The sequence below is a fragment of the Scyliorhinus torazame genome, chromosome 6 (genome assembly GCF_047496885.1).
Source record: "Scyliorhinus torazame isolate Kashiwa2021f chromosome 6, sScyTor2.1, whole genome shotgun sequence".
In the NCBI taxonomy this organism is placed as follows: domain Eukaryota; kingdom Metazoa; phylum Chordata; class Chondrichthyes; order Carcharhiniformes; family Scyliorhinidae; genus Scyliorhinus; species Scyliorhinus torazame.
The window spans coordinates 156,044,227-156,066,471 of NC_092712.1; the positions used below are offsets into that span (position 1 = coordinate 156,044,227).

General features: G+C 47.3%; 1 protein-coding gene across 4 annotated transcripts in view; it reads right to left on the bottom strand.

Moving 5' to 3' along the window:
- mtrr (5-methyltetrahydrofolate-homocysteine methyltransferase reductase) overlaps nt 1–22,245 on the bottom strand; it is a 131,236-nt gene that overhangs the window by 74,911 nt on the left and 34,080 nt on the right. For 3 of the 4 annotated variants that reach the window (XM_072508984.1, XM_072508986.1, XM_072508983.1), the window contains exons 6-7: nt 17,380–17,508; nt 1,934–2,087 (exon numbers count right to left, since the gene is read on the bottom strand). In XM_072508984.1, coding sequence (XP_072365085.1) covers nt 1,934–2,087; nt 17,380–17,508 — 283 coding nt within the window. The remainder of the gene's footprint in view (nt 1–1,933; nt 2,088–17,379; nt 17,509–22,245) is intronic. The other variant, XM_072508985.1, reaches the window with a different exon arrangement.

The following is a 22,245-nucleotide window of genomic DNA, read 5'->3' on the forward strand; positions in this document are numbered from 1 at the left end:
AAGCAATGAGGGAGAAGATGAAATAGGAGTGCAAGTTAGCTAGTAATATAAAAGAAGATAGGAAGATTTTTTTTTTCCAATATATAAAAGGTAAGAGAGAGGCAAAATTAGACATTGGACCACGGGGAAATGAGGCTGGTGAAGTAATAATAGGAAACAAAGAAATGGCAGAGGAACTGAATAGTTACTTTGCATCAGTCTTCACGGTGAAATACACCAGTGGGATGCCAGAGTTCCAGGAGAATCAAGGGGCACAGGTGAGCATAGTGGCCATCACTAAGGAGAATGTTATGGGGAATCAGAAAGGTCTGAAGGTGGATAAATCACCTGGACCAGAGGGCGGCATGTGGTGCAGTGGTTAGAACTGGGACTGCGACGCTGAGGACCCGGTTCTAATACTGGCCCTGGGTCACTGTCCGTGTAGACAGTGTCTCCCCATGTCTGCGTGGGTTTCACTCCCACAACCCAAAGATGTGCAGGTTAGGTGGATTGGCCATGCTAAATTGCCCCTTAATTAGAAAAAAAATTGGGTACTCTAAATTTTTTTTTTAAGTCACCTGGACCAGATGGACAACACCTCAGGATTCTAAAAGAGATAGCGGAGGAGATAGTGGAGGCATTGGTGGTGATCACTGGAAGTAGGGAGGGTCCCAGAGGAATGGAAAGTGGCTAATGTAACACCCCTGTTTAGGAAGGGAGGGAGGCAGAAGACGGGAAATTATAGGCCGGTTCGCCTGACTTTGTCATTGGTAAGATTTTAAAAGTCCATTATTAAAGATGAGATTGCGGGGTACTTGGAACCGGATGATAAAATAGGACTGAGTCAGTATGGCTTCGCCAAGGGGAGGTAATGTCTGACAAATCTGTTAGAGTTCTTTGAGGAATAAGAAGGAAGATAGACAAAGGAGAACCAGTGGATGCGATTTATTTAGATTTCCAGAAGGCTTGTGACAAGGTGCCGCATAGGAGACTGTTAAATAAGTTAAGAGCCCATGGTGTTAAGGGTAAGATCCTGGCATGGATAGAAGATTCGTCGACTGGCAGAACGTTCCCCAGAACATTCTCCTTAGTGATGGCCACCACTCGCCTGTGCCCCTGATTCTACTGGAGCTCTGGCATCCCACTGGTGTTTTCCACCATGAAGACTGATGCAAAGTACCCATTCAGTTCCACTGTAATTTCTTTGTTCCCTATTACTACTGCTGCAGCCTCATTTTCCAGTGGTCCAATGTCCATTTTTGCCTTGCTCTTCCCGCTCTTCCCTTTTATATAATTTGAAGTAACTTGCAATCTTCTTTATATTGCGATCTTCTCCCCATTATTTCTTTGTTTAGTTGTCCTCTGCTTGCTTTTAAAGGCTTCCCAATCCTCTGGCTTCCCACAAATCCTCACCATATTGTATGCGTTTCTTTTATGCTATCCCTGACGTCCCTGGTCAGCCATGGGTGACACGTCCTCCCCTTAGCAGGTTTCCTCCTCCTTGGGATGAATTTCTGTTGTGCCTCCTGAACAACCCCCAAACGCTCCTGCCATTGCTGTTCCATCGTCTTCCCTGCTAGGCTCCCCTTCCAATCAACTCATGTTTTTGTAGTCACCTTTACTCAATTGTAATACTGTTACATCGGATTCCAGTCATGATTTCATTGAACGGCAGAGCAGACTCAATGGGCTGAATGGCCTGCTTCTGCACCCGTGTCTTATGGTCTCTGAACTATAGAAAATGTCTCAACTCAATCTGCTAAATAAGATCTTTGTACTTATTCCCTTTTTGTGCATGCTAGTCTCTTCACTTTAGTAGAAGTGACTTCAGCCCCCTCAACTTTACTCTCTGGAATTCATTTCTTAAACCTTTTCTCTTCACTTTACTGGGTTAAGATTTAAACTACACGATAGGACAACATAAATCTTGAAGTACTACTTCATTTTCGGATACCTTTTTTCTTATTGTTTGGTCTAATGCTTATTTCAAGAACATGGTCTCTCTTGTCTGCAAGTCCAAGTCTCTGAATCAGTTCTTCCACTTCACTCCGGCTATTAGGACATATAATGCTGAAAGCATCTCCGGGCTCATAGATCATGGAAGTTTTCTGCAAAATAATAATGATTTTATTTTACAACTTTTGGTGATGATCCACAGACTACTCTAGTAATTTTATTTTCCATAATCAAGGTGGGATAGGGAGTAGTTTGCCAAAAGTTTCAAGTGATCCAATTAAACTATATTTTTACATTTAGGGTATCTACAATTGTATTAACCGGCACAATTTTTTTTAAAAGTATGCAATCAATGTTGTATTGTATCTTACATGTCTGTTGCTGATGTCAAAATGACTCATTTACTGAATCAGATTGTATAGAAGAGTTTATAATCTACAGTTAATCAAAAAGATAAAGCATCACATAATAATCTTTGTTAGTGTCACAAGTAGGCTTTCATTAACACTGCAATGAAGTTACTGTGAAAATCCCCTATTCGCCACACTATGGAGGCTTTCATTAACACTGCAATTAAGTTACGGTGAAAATCCCCTATTCGGGCAAACTGAAGGAGAATTTAGAATACTCAACTCATCTCACAAGCACGTCTTTCAGGACTTGTGGAAGGAAACCGGAGCACCCGGAGGAAACCCACACAGACATGGGGAGAACGGGTAGACTCCACACAGACAGTGACCCAAGCCGGGAATCGAACCTGGGTCCCTGGCGCTGTGAAGCAACAATGCTAACCACTGTGCTACCATGCCACCCAAAACACAATGAAATCATAGAATCCCTTCAGTGCAGGATGAGGCTTTTTCAGCCCATCAAGTCTGCACTGATCCTCCGAAAGAGCACCCCTCCCAGGCCCACTCCCCGTAATCCCACTTTACCTTTGGATACAGTCCTGCTGGTCCCAATGCAAGTTTCGATCAGATCAGTTTGCAAATGTGAACAACTGGCAATTTGGAATATTTTTCTTTGCATTTCCACACTACCCAGTTATTGTCTGGTTTAATAGATCACAGCACAACAGCAACTACAATGGTTACCACCTTAACGACCAAGAAATTAGCCACTTCATCAAAATAAATTACAAACAAAATAGCCATGAAATCGCTCCCACGATCATGTGCTGTGTAATTTATGATTGGAATTCACAGGTCATATATGTAACCAAGAATATTGAAAATAATCAACTGGTCAACTACAAATATTGTATCAATTTACTAAGTTTACATAAGATTGCACCAATTATACTCATTATGAAAAAGTATCTCATTACATTAGCTTTACCTCAGAATCACAGAAATATACAGTGCAGAAAAGGCCCTTCAGCCCATCGAGTCTCCACCACCGCATGAAAGGCACCGGATCTGTCCATCAAGTCCCATTTGCTAGCACTTGGTCCACAGCCTTGAATGTCAAGACGTGCCAATTGCTCATCCAGAAACTTTTTAAAGGATGTGAGACAACTTGCCTCTCACACCCTCCGTGGCAGTGCGTTCCAGATCGTCACCACCCTCTGGGTAAAAGTGTTTTTCCTCAAATCACCCCTGAACCTCCCGCCCCTCACCTTGAACTGGTGTCCCCTTGACCTTTCAACTAAGGGGAACAGGTGTTCACTATCCATCCTGTCTATGCCCCTCATAATCTTGTATACCTCGATCAGGTCACCCCTCAGGTTAAGTTTGTAACCCGAGAAGGTTCCAAACCCCCTTAGGTGTTCCATTATTCCTTCCATGCTGGCTAGGGCGATTTGAGACGTAGAGGAACAGGTCATCTATGGCAAGCATCAATTTTTAAAATGACTTACGTACACAACCAAAATGTTCAATGTTGTAAAATGTACCAGGTACTATAGAAATAAAATAATTACTCAATACAATTTCATTGTGGTTTTTTGCATTTGCGTATTTTGCGCATATGGTATAGACAAAGTAGTGTGGAAAATAGGATGAATTCAAGAAACCTTTGAAATATCTTGGTCACGTTTCATTTTTTTCATTTCATTTTACTATCGAGATGAGAGCTTGTAAAGGCAGGTTTACACAGGAGATAAATAAATCATGGAACACTGTTGTGAACTTGTAGAATTTAGTCAAAATACCATAAAAGGACACTAAACACCAATACTGTATAAGTAAGAACTGCTTTTTCCCAAAATACTTTCCAATGACCGGCATCCAGCAAGTGGGAAAGGTGTGGGGGAAGGGGCGATGGTGGTGCACATGGAGAGAAAGGGAAGAATGGCTTGTTTGTATTACACCTATTGCTCCTCTGTTATCATGAGAAAATTTGGCAGCTGTCTGAGTACATGCTGGAATAAAATATGATGAATTCAAGAAACTGTGAGGGTATCCTAACTTGGGACACCTGTTTGTGGAGGTGCATATGTTATTTTGTTTTGGTGTGAGGAGACAAATTAAACCCCAGTCATCATATAGCAATTATTAAAGACTATTTAATAAAGGAAAGAAAAGACAAACTCACAAACATTGATGTGTTGGGTGTTCTGGATCACAAACAGGTTACCAACACTGGAAGTGGTGCAACTCTATTTTATTATAAGGTTAACTATATTAACATACTGAACTGTGGGTAAATGCAATACCAGCTTTAACTGTTGACCCTTGCCTAGTCCTAACCAGGTGATGCACTCAGCACATGGTGAATGCCTGTGTTGCAGGCTGTGAGCTCTGTGCTCCGAGCTGGCTGCTACTAGAATGAGAGGGAACTCTCCTGTCCCGTCTTTATAGTGCGTGTGCTCTCACTGGTGATTGGCTGCGGTGTTGTGTATGCTGATTGGTCCCACTGCATGTCCATCAGTGTGTGTGTGTGTGTGTGTGTCTGCACCATGATATACTGGTGTATATTATGACACCCACCCTTTTATATAAAGAACATGTGCCTACGTGACAATAAATATTGTGTAGTGAATGTACCTGTCTATGTGTGTGTGTGTTATTTACATGACTATGTACATGAGGCTAATCTATTTACACGGGAAGGTGCCTGGTGCAGAGAAATAGGGTGTCACACCAACAACGAAATGATTATATACAAACTACTGGAACAATGAAACAGGATAACAGAACAGATCAAAGAGTCCAACATTGTAAAACTCATAAGGCAAGTCTCTGAGATGGGCGACAAATTCTGGTTGACCGCCTCAAGGGTGGATCAGGAGCCACCGGAGGAACGGGCTGGGCAACGGCGAGTGAGGAGGATGCAGAGAATTCAGAATCTCCACATAGTCCAGGTTGGGGACAACAGGAGGGCATGGCACTGGTGGAGGATCACGTAGCGAGCGTGGAACGAGACGAAGAGCACGCCAATTGCGGCGGCAAATGGAACCATCTGGCAGATGAACCAGGAACGAGTGGGGAGACACCTGCCGAAGAAACACAGCAGTTGCAGACCAGCCACCCTCCGGAAGATGGATGCGGACGTTGTCATCCGGCGCCAGAGCAGGGAGATCAGTCGCCCGAGCATCATGTGCCGCCTTGTGTTGTGCACGAGACTGTTGCATCCGCTGAAGGACCGGAACGTGGTCGAGGTCTGGGACATGAATGGACGGCACCGTGGTCCTGAAGGTGCGACTCATGAGCAGCTGGGCTGGCGTCAGGCCAGTGGTCAGTGGGGCCGAACGATAGGCCAGCACGGCGAGGTAGAAGTCGGATCCTGCATCGGCAGCCTTGCAGAGGAGCCGTTTGACGATGTGAACGCCCTTTTCCACTTTGCCATTTGATTGGGGGTGCAGGGGACTGGATGTCACATGTACAAAGTTGTACCTGCTGGCAAAGTTGGACCATTCCTGGCTCGCGAAGCAGGGGCCATTGTCCGACATCACAGTGAGTGGGATGCCGTGACGAGCAAAGGTCTCCTTGCAGGCACGGATGACCGCCGATGATGTGATGTCGTGCAGGCGTACGACCTCCGGGTAGTTCGAAAAATAGTCTACAATCAGAACATAGTCCCTGCCGAGCGCATGGAACAGGTCAACGCCTACCTTAGACCAAGGGAACGTGACCAACTCATGGGGCTGTAGGGTCTCACGTGGTTGGGCCGGCTGGAACCGCTGACAGGTAGGGCAGTTGAGCACTGTGTTGGCGATGTCCTCATTGATGCCGGGCCAGTACACAGCCTCTCGGGCCCTCCGTCGGCACTTCTCCACGCCAAGATGGCCCTCGTGAAGCTGTTCTAAAATGAGCTGGTGCACGCTGTGCGGGATCACGATGCGGTCCAGCTTCAGGAGTACACCATCGACTACTGCCAGATCGTCTCTGATATTGCAGAACTGCGGGCATTGGCCCTTGAGCCACCCGTCCGTCATGTGGCGCATGACACGCTGTAGTAGGGGGTCAGCCGCAGTCTCACGGCGAATATGGATAAGGCGTTAATCTGTGGCTGGCAGATTGGAGGCCGTGAAGGCCACATGGGCGTCAACCTGGCAGACGAACCCCTCTGGGTCACACGGGGTGTTGACTGCCCTGGACAGAGCGTTGGCTATGATCAGGTCCTTGCCCGGGGAGTATAGGAGCTGGAAATCGTACCGCCGGAGTTTAAGCAGAATGCGCTGGAGGCGAGGGGTTATATCATTCAGGTCTTTTTGTATAATGTTGACCAGCGGGCGATGGTCGGTCTCGACAGTGAATTGGGGGAGGCCGTACACGTAATCATGAAATTTGTCGACCCCAGTCATCAGGCCCAGGCACTCCTCTTCAATCTGCACGTAGCGCTGTTCCGTGGGGGTCATGGCACGTGACACATATGCAACGGGGGCCCATGATGAGGCCTCATCGCGTTGCAGGAGCACCACCCCAATTCCGGATTCGCTGGTATCCGTTGAAATTTTTGTTTCCTTCGTTGGATCAAAAAATGCCAATACCGGGCTGTAAGCTCCTCCCATTCGCGCTAGTGGGCGGGAAGCCATTGGAAGTCTGTCGTCTTCTTGACCAGGTTCCGGAGAGCAGCGGCATGGGAGGCGAGGATGGGGATGAACTTCCCCAGGAAGTTGACCATGCCCAAAAATCGGAGGACCGCCTTCTTATTCGCTGGCTTCTGCATGGCCGTGATGGCTGCCACCTTGTCCGCATCCGGCCGCCCACGCAACCGGGAGATGTGGTCCCCATGGAACTTGAGTTCCGTCTGGCTGAAGGAACATTGGGCTCTGTTGAGGCGAAGGCCTTGGTCCGTATTCGTTTGAAAACGCGCTGGAGGAGACTGATATGCTCCTCCAGGGCAGTCAACACCCCGTGACCCAGAGGGGTTCGTCTGCCAGGTTGACGCCCATGTGGCCTTCACGGCCTCCAATCTGCCAGCCACAGATGAACGTCTTATCCACATTCGCCGCGAGACTGCGGCTGACCCCCTACTACAGCGTGTCATGCGCCACATGGACCAAATGATGATGTCGTCAACATAGACGCGCACACCCTCAATGCCCTCCATCATTTGCTCCATGATCCGGTGGAATACTTCTGATGCCGATATAATCGCAAACGGCATCCTGTTGTAGCAGTATCTGACAAACGGGGTATTAAAGGTACACAGCTTTCTGCTGGACCTGTCTAGTTGAATTTGCCAGAATCCTTTCGAGGCGTCAAGTTTGGTGAAGATGTTGGCCCGAGCCATCTCGCACGTGATCTTCTCGCGCTTGGGGATAGGGCAATGCTCCCTCATTATGTTGCGATTCAGATCCTTTGGGTCAATGCAGATCCGGAGCTCGCCGGAAGGCTTCTTTACGCACAGCATGGAAGTGACCCAGTCGGTTGGCTCCGTCACTCTGGAGAGCACTCCTTGGTCCTGGAGGTCTTGCAGCTGCTGCTTGAGGCGATCCTTGAGGAGTGCTGGGACTCTGCGAGGTGCATGAACCACAGGCGTGGTGTCTTGTTCGAGCAGGATTTTGTAAGTGTATGGAAGCGTGCCCATGCCTTCGAAAACGTCGCGGTACTGGTCGATGATGGCATTGAATTGCGCCCTGAAGTCCGCATCCTGGAAGGCAGATGTGTCCTCTGGAGAGAGAGTGTACTCGTTGAACGGGTTTTAGGAGTTTGCATGCCTGTGCGCCTAGCAGAGAGTCCTTCGAGGAGCCCAAGGTCTCGAAGGGAAGGATGGCTTTTCGAGAGTTGTGCGTCACTTCGAGTTGGCATGAACTGGTAGCAGGAATGACGTTGCCATTGTACTCCACTAGTTGGCAGGTCGACGGAAGAATGGTTGGTTTAACCCCAAGGGTCTGAAAGTCTGACCACGCTAGGAGATTAGCGAAAGCACCAGTGTCCAGGCGGAATCGTATCTGGGATCGGTTGACCGTCAGGGTGGCACACCACTCGTCATCTGGATCAATGCTGTGCACCGACAGCAGCTGGTGGTTTTGATTCGGGGATAGCCTGTTCTTTGTTATAACAGCGACTCGAAAAGGCTCCCTCGGGTCCTCAGTGTTACTGATCTGCGGGAAGTCGGGATCGGACTCGGTGAATGTGGGTTGAATTGCCCGAATGTTCCTGCGAGGCTGGCTGAAGCGATGCGAATTGGCAGGCTGAGCTGCTCGACAGCAGGCAGCATAGTGGCCAAGTCTGCCACATCGTAGGCATTGTCGCGATTTTGCAGGACATTGCCGCTTTAAATGGGCGGAGCCACAGTTGCCGCACGTCGTGATGTCAGTATGCTCGTTGCGCCACCGCGCATGCGCGGTGCGGTCCTGCGTGGTGCGCGCCTGCGCATCACGTTCCTCCACGTCACCGTCCCCTCGTTTGGCGCATACAAGCACGGGAGGCCGCAAAAAGCGCGCGAAATGGCCGCCCTCATCCAGGTTGCAGCCTTGGAGGTGTTCAATTGTTTGGACCCGTTCCGCCTCGTGGGCACATTGCCGCGCCGTATCAGCCGCCTGTGTGTGGGAGTACCGGCTGGTGGCAGTTTCATGCAGGACACAGGTCTCAATGGCAGTCGCTAGGGTGAGTTGCTTAATTTTGAGGAGCTGCTGACGCAGGGGGTCCAACAGAACACCAAATACGATCTGGTCGCGTATCATGGAGTCGGAGGTGGGCCCGTAGCCGCAGGACTGCGCAAGGATGCGGAGGTGTATTAAAAAGGATTAGAAAGGCGCGTCCTTACCCGGCAAGCGCTGCTGGAACAGGTATCTTTCAAAGCTTTCATTGACCTCTATGCTGAAGTGGGTATCAAATTTGAGGAGAACCGTCTTGTACTTTGTCTTGTCCCCGTCGTCTGCGAATGTGAGGGAGTTGAAGATGTGGATGGCGTGTTGCCCGGCCGTGGAGAAGAACAGAGCAATCTTCCTGGTGTGCGAGGCGTTCTCCCTGCCCGTGGCTTCGAGGAAGAGCTGGAAGCCCTGTTTAAAAATCTTCCAATTGACCCCGAGATTGCCGGCAATGCGGAGCGGCGGCGGCGGGTTGATGTTCTCCATACTTCAGGATGCCGGAATGCTGATTAGTTGCAGGTTGGTCTCAGAAGTGCTAGTATGCAACCATTCCTTGTACCATGATGTGTTGGGTGTTCTGGATCACAAACAGGTCACCAACACTGGAAGTGGTGCAACTCTATTTTATTATAAGGTTAACTATATTAACATACCTGAACTGTGGGTAAATGCAATACCAGCTTTAACTGTTGACCCTTGCCTAGTCCTAACCAGGTGATGCACTCAGCACATGGTGAATGTCTGTGTTGCAGGCTGTGAGCTCTGTGCTCCGAGCTGGCTGCTACTAGAATGAGAGGGAACTCTCCTGTCCCCTGTCTTTATAGTGCGTGTGCTCTCACTGGTGATTGGCTGCGGTGTTGTGTATGCTGATTGGTCCCACTGCATGTCCATCAGTGTGTGTGTGTGTGTGTGTGTGTCTGCACCATAATATACTGGTGTATATTGTGACAAACATGACTGCTCTACTCTCATGTAATTAAGATGCATGAATTACTAAAACACACAGTTTCTATAGAAGGTACCTACCCCTTGTTACAAAATATATCTATGATACTGGAACTCTAAGATGTCCCGTTTCCCAAACAACATCCAAATTGAATAACCAGTTTATAGTTACCACACAATACAGGCATAATACTCAAATCTGTCTTTTTCCTGGTCCAGCGAAGATTTTGTAAGACTGCTGTTACAAAGATTTTCTGCACTGCCTTGGCTCTAAGAATTAGAAGCTGGTTTTCTGTAAACTTGGCCTTCAGACTTGGTGGCTGGAAACTGGCCTGTCCGCTTTCTGAGACTGCTAGATGGTAACTGCCTCCCTTCCTTCTCAGGGTCTGGGCAATTATACCTTTGGATTGGATTGGATTGGATTGGATTGGTTTATTGTCATGTGTACCGAGGTACAGTGAAAAGTATTTTTCTGCGAGCAGCTCAACAGATCATTAAGTACATGAGAAGAAAAGGGAATAAAAGAAAATACATAATAGGGCATCGCAACATATACAATGTAACTACATAAGCGCTGGCATCGGATGAAGCATACAGGGTGTAGTGTTAATGAGGTCAGTCCATAAGAGGGTCATTTAGGAGTCTGGTGACAGTGGGGAAGAAGCTGTTTTTGAAGTCTGTTCGTGCGTGTTCTCAGACTTCTGTATCTCCTGCCCGATGGAAGAAGTTGGAAGAGTGAGTAAGCCGGGTGGGAGGGATCTTTGATTATACTGCCCGCTTTCCCCAGGCAGCGGGAGGTGTAGATGGAGTCAATGGATGGGAGGCAGGTTCGTGTGATGGACTGGGCGGTGTTCACGACTCTCTGAAGTTTCTTGCGGTCCTGGACCGAGCAGTTGCCATACCAGGCTGTGATGCAGCCTGATAGGATGCTTTCTATGGTGCATCTGTAAAAGTTGGTAAGAGTCAATGTGGACATGCCGAATTTCCTTAGTTTCCTGAGGAAGTATAGGCGCTGTTGTGCTTTCTTGGTGGTAGCGTCGACGTGGGTGGACCAGGATAGATTTTTGGAGATGTGCACCCCTAGGAATTTGAAACTGCTAACCATCTCCACCTCGGCCCCTTTGATGCTGACAGGGGTGTGTACAGTACTTTGCTTCCTGAAGTCAATTACCAGCTCTTTAGTTTTGCTGGCATTGAGGAAGAGATTGTTGTCGCTACACCACTCCACTAGATTCTCTATCTCCCTCCTGTATTCGGACTCATCGTTATTCGAGATCCGGCCCACTATGGTCGTATCGTCAGCAAACTTGTAGATGGAGTTGGAACCAAGTTTTGCCACGCAGTCGTGTGTGTACAGGGAGTAGAGTAGGGGGCTAAGTACACAGCCTTGCGGGGCGCCGGTGTTGAGGACTATTGTGGAGGAGGTGTTGTTGTTCATTCTTACTGATTGTGGTCTGTTGGTCAGAAAATCGAGGATCCAGTTGCAGAGTGGGAGCCTTGTTGTCCTTTGATTATGCCTTGTGTATCCGGCTGTCTGCCCCATCAACTTCCTTGACTATATATTAAGATATGTATATCTCAGGGACATTCTCAATCACCTATAATCTGTTTCTCTCCGGAAACTATTCACACTTGATTATCTAAACTTGTCCTAAACTCGTTACCAGAAGAGACGCACACCACTTGAGGCCCTTTGAATATTGTCTACTGCTGTCGCCCGGCAGATTCATGGCACCTGCCTTGCCATAAGATGTAACAATATTACAGGATATCATTAAGTGTTTGCTTTCCTTTGCTGATTCTCTGCCATTAAAGTCCAGATGCAGGCACCACATACTGTAAAAAAGAGAGCTACAGCAATCCATGCCTTGTTCTTTGGCATGATAATAACAGACTCTGCTATTACCAGCATTATCCCCCAAATTCCTTTGGCCAGCTGTTGAAATGACTGAAGGTAATGTCCAAGTAATTTGCCTCCAACACATTTTTTAATTCCTCATTCCTAAATCACAATGTGTGTTGTCCACACACCTGCTGCATTCTGCATAAAAATTATTGACAATGCACTGAGATACCGGATTGTGGCAGGCTTGATGGATTCAGCTTTATGAGGAAATTATTTGTTGAAGTGGCAGGATCATTTTAAACAATGGCAAAAGAAACAGATGAAACAAAAGGGGAAGCAGAAAGTTCAAGAAATACATTTATTCCTGGCACTTGAGTTGCCTTGATATGTTAAAACCTCAGACAATTACCTATTGTATCTACTAAGAGTATGGTATCTGCAACCATAACAGTAGAGCCAGGTATTCTATTTTAAAATCAAGATTAATAGATAAAGGATATGGTCGGTTATAGTACAGTATGGGGCTAGCAATCTAGAGATTGTGATTGTTAGCTCAAATTCGACCATAGCAAGTTGAGAATTCAAATTAATTAAATTAAGCGGCACGGTGGTACAGTGGTTAGCACTGCTGCCTCGCAGCGCCAGGGACCCGGGTTCGATTCCGGCCCTGGGTGACTGTGTAGAATTTCACATACTCCCCATATGTGTGGGTTTCCTCCGGGTGCTCCAGTTTCCTTCCACAGTCCAAAGATATGCATGTTGAGCATATCGCCATGCTAAAAATTGCCCCTTAATATCCAAATGCATGTTAGGCAGAGTTACAGGGATACAAAGGGGGTGTGGGCCTAGGTAGGGTGCATTTTCGGAAGGTCAGAAGACTCGAATGTGCCAAATAGCCTCCTTTTGCACTGTAGGAATTCTATGGATTCTACAAAATCTGATGACGTGTGTATTAGCACCAGAAAAAAGGAACCATGAAAACTGAGGCTTACAGAGGTGCTTGGAAAAGGAACTTGCCACCCTTTCTAGTCAGGTCTACATATCCCTGCTGTCCCATATTTAATTTCTTCATGCTGTCAAGGCACCATATATATATATAATTTATAGATTTATTTTTTTTAATGTGCAATATGCCATTGGCTTTATCTAAACAATCATGTACAATTCACTTTTATAAAAGTGCTGCACACGATCAGGTTCATTTTTGAAGTAATGGCAAAATTTTATGGGCCGGATTCTTCCGCCCACCGTAAGATCACAACAGGCGATATGCGGACAATGGAAAAGTTCATTGTTCTCGGGCGGGATTCCCCAGTCGCCGGGAGAGCGCGGCTGGAGAACCCCGCCCTGTGTATCCAAGTACGGTGGACATCGTTGATTGTAAAGTTTCACAAATGAAATCAATAATTGATATCTATTTTATTATGGTATTCATTATGCAAGAATGTTAGTCATAAATCATAAATATCACAACACATTAGGCCACCATGTGACCCATTATGCCTGTGCCAGATCTTTGCTAGAGCTATCCATTCAATACAACTTTGTTGCTCATTGTAATGACCTCCAATTGGCATTAATAGTTGGCCAATTGGAGTATGAGCTTCCTCAATGATAGCTCATTGAGGGGGCCCATATAAGCACCTGTGTAGGCTTTGTGGGGCAGTCTTAAGTTGACTGGAATGCTAGCAGCACTGTTTGGAGCTGCTCTTGTATATAGTTATTGCAAATAAATACTGATGTAGTGACGGTACCCCGGCCTCCTGTGGATTATTGCACTCATTCTCCATTTCTCAATATTTAATTTCTCTGCAAGTATTTAGTAAATGTTCTTGTGACTGTTGCTATTGATTCTGCCTCGCCTGTGTCTTTAACTCCATGGGATATTTAATATACACATGAGCAGGCAGAAAGAACCTTGGTTTAAAGTCTCATTAAAAGGCTGCAACTCAGATAATCCCTTAAATTGTATTCAGCCATTAGATTCTGGTCCCAAAACTATGAGAATGAACTCTCAACATAGAGACGAGAAAGAGCAACAGCACAAGTTGGGCATGCTGACCTCCAAACAGGTTTCTCTGATTGTCCAGTAAAGCAAGGTGTTCATATGGAAAATCCACCCATTATCTCTGACCTAAGCCAACAGTGTGCAAAACTAGCACACAAATAATACTGCAAACATGGCAACCTTACAAACCAATAGAGTACAAGTTACCTTAGAGGAAGGAAAGAGGAACCCCCTCACCCTCATAATCAAAAATTATGATACCATGCCATTAAATTCAGTATACTGTGCCTAAAAGTACAACTCCACTTATTTCTCTTCTCTCAAACTACACACTAGATGTGCCAAACCCCACAGAAATATTTGGGAAAGGAATCATCTCACAGATATTTACTGATACCATTTTATAACTTGCTTCCAGGAGATAAACAATTGCATTCTGACCCAGCATCTTATTTCACTGTATTTTTGCTGGAGCATAGCTGATGACAGAAGAAAGAACTTTGCATTTACATGACCCCAGGATCTCCTAAAGTTCGTCAAAGCAAATTAAGGATTTTTTTTTTTTTACAACAACCAGATGATTGGGAGTAAGCAAGGAAAGGAATAGACATGTTATTACAGAGGATTGAGCACCACTTAAACCTCCAGCCCTGAAGATTACTTTTCAAACGCCATCAGGAGACTTTCTCAGGCTGTTTGTCAACTCCAGTCAATTCTTTTGTGCCTGCAAATACAGAAAAACCTAACTTCTCAGGATCTCCTCCACCAGATCTTCCAGTGACACATCTGAGAACCTGTGCAGTTTCTTCCTAGGTCTCTGAACTGTCTGGAAGTGTGCTGTGTCAACCAGCCAACTCCACTCTTAGCAAAAATGGGTGTGTATAAACTGAGGTGGGGATGGGGTGTTATGGCACATGCCTAAGAGTGGTGTGTAAATTCTATTCTACTCATCTCCCGGTAGTCTATACAATGGCTGTAACTAATTTTAAACTTTGCATGGAATATAAGGGAATTCATCACCCTATCAAAAGGAAAAAGATCCTCTTTTTTCCTTGGGGAGAAAGTGGACATAGCACTGATACAGGACTCACTTGGATGACAAGGGGCACTTAAAATTGAGACAGGACCCCCACCCTGAGTTTTAGTTAGTTCCATTTCTGACATCACTCCCTCCACATTATAGGGGACTTGGAAGGCCTATGCTATGGGACTGGCTTGCTTCCTACATTGCCAACAAAAGGCATAGAGTGCTGGAGAGATCTGTTTGGCCAATGCCAAGGAGAGCTCCTAACAAGCAGTGATCGAAGGAGGTTAACACAGCTAGGACGCTGGACTCCTTATTGATGCAGCATGCTGGGAGAAGTTTAAAATTTGCAAGGCAGAAACCAAGAGAACAAATAACAAAGAAATTTACAGCACAGGAACAGGCTCTGTGGCCCTCCAAGCCTGCACCCACCATGCTGCCTGTCTGAACTAAAAACCCCTACCCTTCCGGGGGACCATATCCTGCTATTCCCATCCTATTCATATATTTGTCAAGACGCCCCTTAAAAGTCAATATCGTATCTGCTAAAGAAAAAAAACATATGAGTTTGGGAATAATCAGAATAAGTACATGGCCTGTCTAATTAAAGCGACGGCAGACTCTCGGGCTATTCCCTCCCTTCGACGCTCGTGTGGTGGGGGGGGCTAATAAAGACGGAGGAGATTAATGGGGCCGTTAGACATTTGTATGCCGGGTTATATAGGTTAGACCAGTCTGGTGATGTGATGGCAGGCATGGATGTTTTTTTCTCTTCCCTTGGGCTTCCGGTGGCATCGGGGGATCAGCGCTTGGCCCATAATGCACCCATCTGTAAAGATGAGGTGGCTGTGGCTATTGGGGAGTTTCAGCTGGGTAAGGCTCTGGGGCCAGATGGTTTTGGATGGGAGTTTTACAGGGAGTTTAAGGATTTGCCAATGGGACCATTGGTGGATATGTAGAGTCACTCCTTTGAGGCTGCTGCTGCTGACACTTTTTGGGAGGATAACATCTTCCTGAATTTGAAGACATGTAAAGATGCAGAGGAGTGTGCTTAACAGGCCAATCTACCTTTTGAATGTTTACTTGAAATTATTGTCCAAGGTAATGGTGAAATGGCTGGAGGGTATCTGTCCTATGATTTCACGGGGTTTATTAAGGGCATGCTTTCTAGTAAAAATGTTAGGAGATTGCAAAAAGCTTTTGATCGGGTTGAATAGAATTATTTGGTGTAAACGGTACAGAAATTTGGGGTAGGTGAGGAATTTGCCAAATGTATCATAGGCCTGCAGCGATGGTGCTCACAAATAACTTTAGGCTCCAGAGGGGGACCAGACAGGGCTACCCTCGATCTCCCGTTGTTATGTGTGTTGGCCAGAGTCTTTGCAGAGGCTGTTAGGTGGGAACGCCTGATATGAGTGTGGGGATAAGTAGCACAAGAATACGCTTTAGGTAGACGATGTGCAGCTATGTGTGTCGAAGGCAGACGTCTCGGTTCCCTCTATCATTGGTGTGATATAGATTTAGTGCCTTCTCTGGTTATAAGATCAATTTTACAAAGTCGGAGGGCATGCCGGTGGCTGAGCTGAGGGGTAGACCTCCCATTTGTTAACTTCCTCTTTAGGTGGTCCCTATTGAGAATTAAGAATCTGGGTGTCGCAATTACCCTTCATTTCAGGCCAAGATTTTTCAAAGTGGGTGTCGTGACTTGCGGGTGGGTTGCAAAGCAATCAGTTGTGGCATTCCCATGGTTGTCCCGGTCACAGAAGTGCCCAACGGCTGCTACTGGCATTTTTATTCAGAATGGCGGCCACTGCTGCCCTTTAAATAAGAAGGAAATGGGGCCGTATGCAGTCTGCCGGCCAGAACATCTCCTTTAATTTGCCAGTCCCTACATATAACCCAATCCCTGATGTGCCTGAGATGAGAAGCCTGTTGATACAGCCTAATGTTCAGGGCACCCAGGCTCCCTTCGCTCCTGGGAGTTGGAACTGAGTAAACTTAAGGTGAGGCTTCTTATTCCAGATAAATGAACTAATGATTCCATTAATCTCTTTTAAAACGCTAGCAGACAGCAATATTGGTAGCATCTGCAGGAGATATAACAATCTACACAGCACATTCATTTTAATCAAGGCAATCCAGGCCGGCGCGGAGGGAAAGAGTGTCCCCACAGCACATGCCCGTCTGCGGATCGGTGGACCCCGATCGCGGGCCAGGCCACCGTGGGGGCCCTCCCCGGGGCCAGATCCCTCTGCCCAACCCCCACCCCTGAGGACTCCACAGAGCCAGGTCCCACCTGTATGGACCTGGTATAATATACGCCGGTGGGACTGGCCGAAAACGATTGGCCATTCGGCCCATCGCGGGGCTGAGAATCGCCGGGGGGGGGGGGGGGGGGGGGGGGGCGCTACCAACGGCCCCCGACCGGCGTGCCATGATTCCCGCCCCTGCCGAAAAACCGACGCCAGAGAATCCGGCAGCCAGCATCGGGGCGGCGATGGGGGGGGGGGGGGGGAGAGATTCACGCTGCCCCCCCCCCCCGGCGATTCTCCGGCCCAGCGGGGGGGGGGGTCGGAGAATCATGACTAAGGTTCCATCTCTGGTGGAAACTCCAAAATTTAACCTGCAGAAGGACTTACTGAAATATCAAGTTCCAAGAATAAGGCAGTTTTCACTGCATCCTCCCGAGTTAGAGAAATTGCTTTTGTCACTGGAACCTGAAACACAGTGAAGTTTGGTGCCAACGAAAAGCATTCTTGTTGGGAGACCTAAGGATTAAACAATGGAGGAAAATGGAATTTAGAAAAAGCATATATCAAATAACTCCAGAATATTTAGAACTTGCAAAATTTTACTTTTGTGTCACAATCTGAAGAGGTATAATCCAGGTCTTTAAAATATTGAATTTAAATAATGTTCTCAGAGTTAGAGGGTAGTATCCAAAATAAATGACCAAATGCAAAACTAGAGATGGAACCCTCTTCCCAAAGGGAGCAATGGATCTATGAAGCTGATACCAACAAAACATATTAATGTTAAGTCAATGAACTCCTTTGTAAAGAGCTGACCACCCACCCCCCCCCCCATCCCACCAACCACCCCCCTACCTCACCAACACCTCCACCCCACCTGCATCCAGCAGGGTCTCGAGCTCTGCGTCTGCAAACCGGGTTGCCGCTCTTAATGCTGCCATTTTGCAGGCTGGGATGAGTTTGTGTGGGGAGTGAAGTGCAAATATGTGGCTGCAGGCGAAATTGGAAAGCGATCAATGTTGGTGGACCCCTAGTATGGCAGGGGGGTGGGCACGGGAGCAATAGGTCAGAAGGTGAGAGCGTTGAGGGAGAACTAGGGAATATGGACAGTGTGGCTCTGAGGCAGAGCAGACGGGGAGAAGTTGCTGAACACAGCGGGTCTGGTGGCCTGAAGTGCATATGTTTTAATGCAAGGAGCATTACGGGTAAGGCAGATGAACTTAGAGCTTGGATTACTACTTGGAACTATGATGTTGTTGCCATTACAGAGACCTGGTTGAGGGAAGGGCAGGATTGGCAGCTAAACGTTCCAGGTTTTAGATGTTTCAGGCGGGATAGAGGGGGATGTAAAAGGGGAGGCGGAGTTGCGCTACTTGTTCAGGAGAGTATCACAGCTATACAGCGAGAGGACACCTCAGAGGGCAGTGAGGCTATATGGGTAGAGATCAGAAATAAGAAGGGTGCAGTCACAATGTTGGGGGTATACTACAGGCCTCCCAACAGCCAGCGGGAGATAGAGGAGCAGATAGGTAGACAGATTTTGGAAAAGAGTAAAAACAACAGGGTTGTGGTGATGGGAGACTTCAACTTCCCCAATATTGACTGGGACTCACTTAGTGCCAGGGGCTTAGACGGGGCAGAGTTTGTAAGGAGCATCCAGGAGGGCTTCTTAAAACAATATGTAAACAGTCCAACTAGGGAAGAGGCGGTACTGGACCTGGTATTGGGGAATGAGCCCGGCCAGGTGGTAGATGTTTCAGTAGGGGAGCATTTCGGTAACAGTGACCACAATTCAGTAAGTTTTAAAGTACTGGTGGACAAGGATAAGAGTGGTCCGAGGATGAATGTGCTAAATTGGGGGAAGGCTAATTATAACAATATTAGGCGGGAACTGAAGAGCATAGATTGGGGGCGGATGTTTGAGGGCAAATCAACATCTGACATGTGGGAGGCTTTCAAGTGTCAGTTGATAGGAATACAGGACAGGCATGTTCCTGTGAGGAAGAAAGACAAATACGGCAATTTTCGGGAACCTTGGATGACGAATGATATTGTAGGCCTCGTCAAAAAGAAAAAGGAGGCATTTGTCAGGGCTAAAAGGCTGGGAACAGACGAAGCCTGTGTGGCATATAAGGAAAGTAGGAAGGAACTTAAGCAGGGAGTCAGGAGGGCTAGAAGGGATCATGAAAAGTCATTGGCAAATAGGGTTAAGGAAAATCCCAAGGCTTTTTACACTTACATAAAAAGCAAGAGGGTAGCCAGGGAAAGGGTTGGCCCACTGAAGGATAGGCAAGGGAATCTATGTGTGGAGCCAGAGGAAATGGGCGAGGTACTAAATGAATACTTTGCATCAGTATTCACCAAAGAGAAGGAATTGGTAGATGTTGAGTCTGGAGAAGGGGGTGTAGATAGCCTGGGTCACATTGTGATCCAAAAAGACGAGGTGTTGGGTGTCTTAAAAAATATTAAGGTAGATAAGTCCCCAGGGCCGGATGGGATCTACCCCAGAATACTGAAGGAGGCTGGAGAGGAAATTGCTGAGGCCTTGACAGAAATCTTTGGATCCTCGCTGTCTTCAGGGGATGTCCCGGAGGACTGGAGAATAGCCAATGTTGTTCCTCTGTTTAAGAAGGGTGGCAGGGATAATCCCGGGAACTACAGGCCGGTGAGCCTTACTTCAGTGGTAGGGAAATTACTGGAGAGAATTCTTCGAGACAGGATCTACTCCCATTTGGAAGCAAATGGACGTATTAGTGAGAGGCAGCACGGTTTTGTGAAGGGGAGGTCGTGTCTCACTAACTTGATAGAGTTTTTCGAGGAGGTCACTAAGATGATTGATGCAGGTAGGGCAGTAGATGTTGTCTATATGGACTTCAGTAAGGCCTTTGACAAGGTCCCTCATGGTAGACTAGTACAAAAGGTGAAGTCACACGGGATCAGGGGTGAACTGGCAAGGTGGATACAGAACTGGCTAGGCCATAGAAGGCAGAGGGTAGCAATGGAGGGATGCTTTTCTAATTGGAGGGCTGTGACCAGTGGTGTTCCACAGGGATCAGTGCTGGGACCTTTGCTCTTTGTAGTATATATAAATGATTTGGAGGAAAATGTAACTGGTCTGATTAGTAAGTTTGCAGACGACACAAAGGTTGGTGGAATTGCGGATAGCGATGAGGACTGTCTGAGGATACAGCAGGATTTAGATTGTCTGGAGACTTGGGCGGAGAGATGGCAGATGGAGTTTAACCTGGACAAATGTGAGGTAATGCATTTTGGAAGGGCTAATGCAGGTAGGGAATATACAGTGAATGGTAGAACCCTCAAGAGTATTGAAAGTCAAAGAGATCTAGGAGTACAGGTCCACAGATCACTGAAAGGGGCTACACAGGTGGAGAAGGTAGTCAAGAAGGCATACGGCATGCTTGCCTTCATTGGCCGGGGCATTGAGTATAAGAATTGGCAAGTCATGTTGCAGCTGTATAGAACCTTAGTTAGGCCACACTTGGAGTATAGTGTTCAATTCTGGTCGCCACACTACCAGAAGGATGTGGAGGCTTTAGAGAGGGTGCAGAAGAGATTTACCAGAATGTTGCCTGGTATGGAGGGCATAAGCTATGAGGAGCGATTGAATAAACTCGGTTTGTTCTCACTGGAACGAAGGAGGTTGAGGGGCGACCTGATAGAGGTATACAAAATTATGAGGGGCATAGACAGAGTGGATAGTCAGAGGCTTTTCCCCAGGGTAGAGGGGTCAATTACTAGGGGGCATAGGTTTAAGGTGAGAGGGGCAAAGTTTAGAGTAGATGTACGAGGCAAGTTTTTTACGCAGAGGGTAGTGGGTGCCTGGAACTCACTACCGGAGGAGGTAGTGGAGGCAGGGACGATAGGGACATTTAAGGGGCATCTTGACAAATATATGAATAGGATGGGAATAGAAGGATACGGACCCAGGAAGTGTAGAAGATTGTAGTTTAGTCGGGCAGTATGGTCGGCACGGGCTTGGAGGGCCGAAGGGCCTGTTCCTGTGCTGTACATTTCTTTGTTCTTTGTTCTTTGAGGGCGTGATGCAGGCCGGGACCTGGTTCTAAAAGGGGTATGGCTGAGTGGCAGGGAAAGGGGCTGTGAGCCCCTTGAGCAGGCTGGTCACGTGGAACAGGAGGGGGCTAAATGGGCAGGTCAAACGGTAATGTGTGTTCACGCATCTGAGGAGTCTGAAGGCAGACGTGGCCTTTTTGCAGGAGATGCACATAAAGGTAGGGGACCAGATGAGGTTGAGGAAAGGACGGGTGGGGAATGTGTTTCTTTTTGGGCTGGATATGAAGACAAGGTGGTGGCAGGGTTGGTTAATAAGCGGGTAGCGTTCGCAGTGGGGAGCATTGAGCCGATCCGGGGAGGGGGATATGTGATGGTTAGTGGAAAGCTGGTGGATCTGGTAGATGTTTATGCCCCAAATTGGGGTAGCGTAGATTTTATGAGGTGGATGTTAGGGAAGATTCTTGACTTGGACTCGCTTCGGTTGATTATGGGGAGGGGCTTTAATACGGTTATAGAGCGTGGGGTTGTTGGCGGATGAGGAGGTGTGCGAGCAGGTGAGGGCTGCCATTTGGGGCTACGTGAAGCTAAACGATATGGGGGAGGTCACGGCACTCAAGGCTGTGGTTGGGGAGAGTTAATTTTGATTGAGGCACACAAGGAGAAAGCAGAGCGGATGTAAATGGCAAGACAGGTGGACAAGACTTTGAGGGTGGTTCGGAGATACTCGGAGGCGCCAGAGGCAGGGCTGTTGAAGGAGAGGCAGAGACTCCAGGTGGGGTTTGGGCTAGTATCTATGGGGAAATCAGTGACGCAGTTACGGAGGTCCAGTATATGAGTACGGGGAGAAGGCAAGCAGGATGTTGGCTCATCAGTCGAGAAAGCAGGAGGCGGCGAGGGCAATTGACGGAGTGAAGGAAGATAAGGGGGGCCCCAATTAGGCTACTGGGCTGGGGGAGGTGATGGATAGTATGGGCTGAGGAAGGTGATGGATAGTAAGCAGAAAGGGAAGGCCTCAGGGCCGGATGGGTTCGAAGTGGAGTTTTATAAAAAGTTTGGGGTGGACTTGGGGCCACTGCTGGTGAGGGCATATAATGAAGCAAGGGAGAGGAGGGAACTCCCCCTACATTGTCACACGTTTCCATCTCCCTGATATTAAAGAAGGATAAGGACCTGGTGCAGTGGGGATCGTACCTGTCTTTAAGACAGAAGGTTCTTGATTAA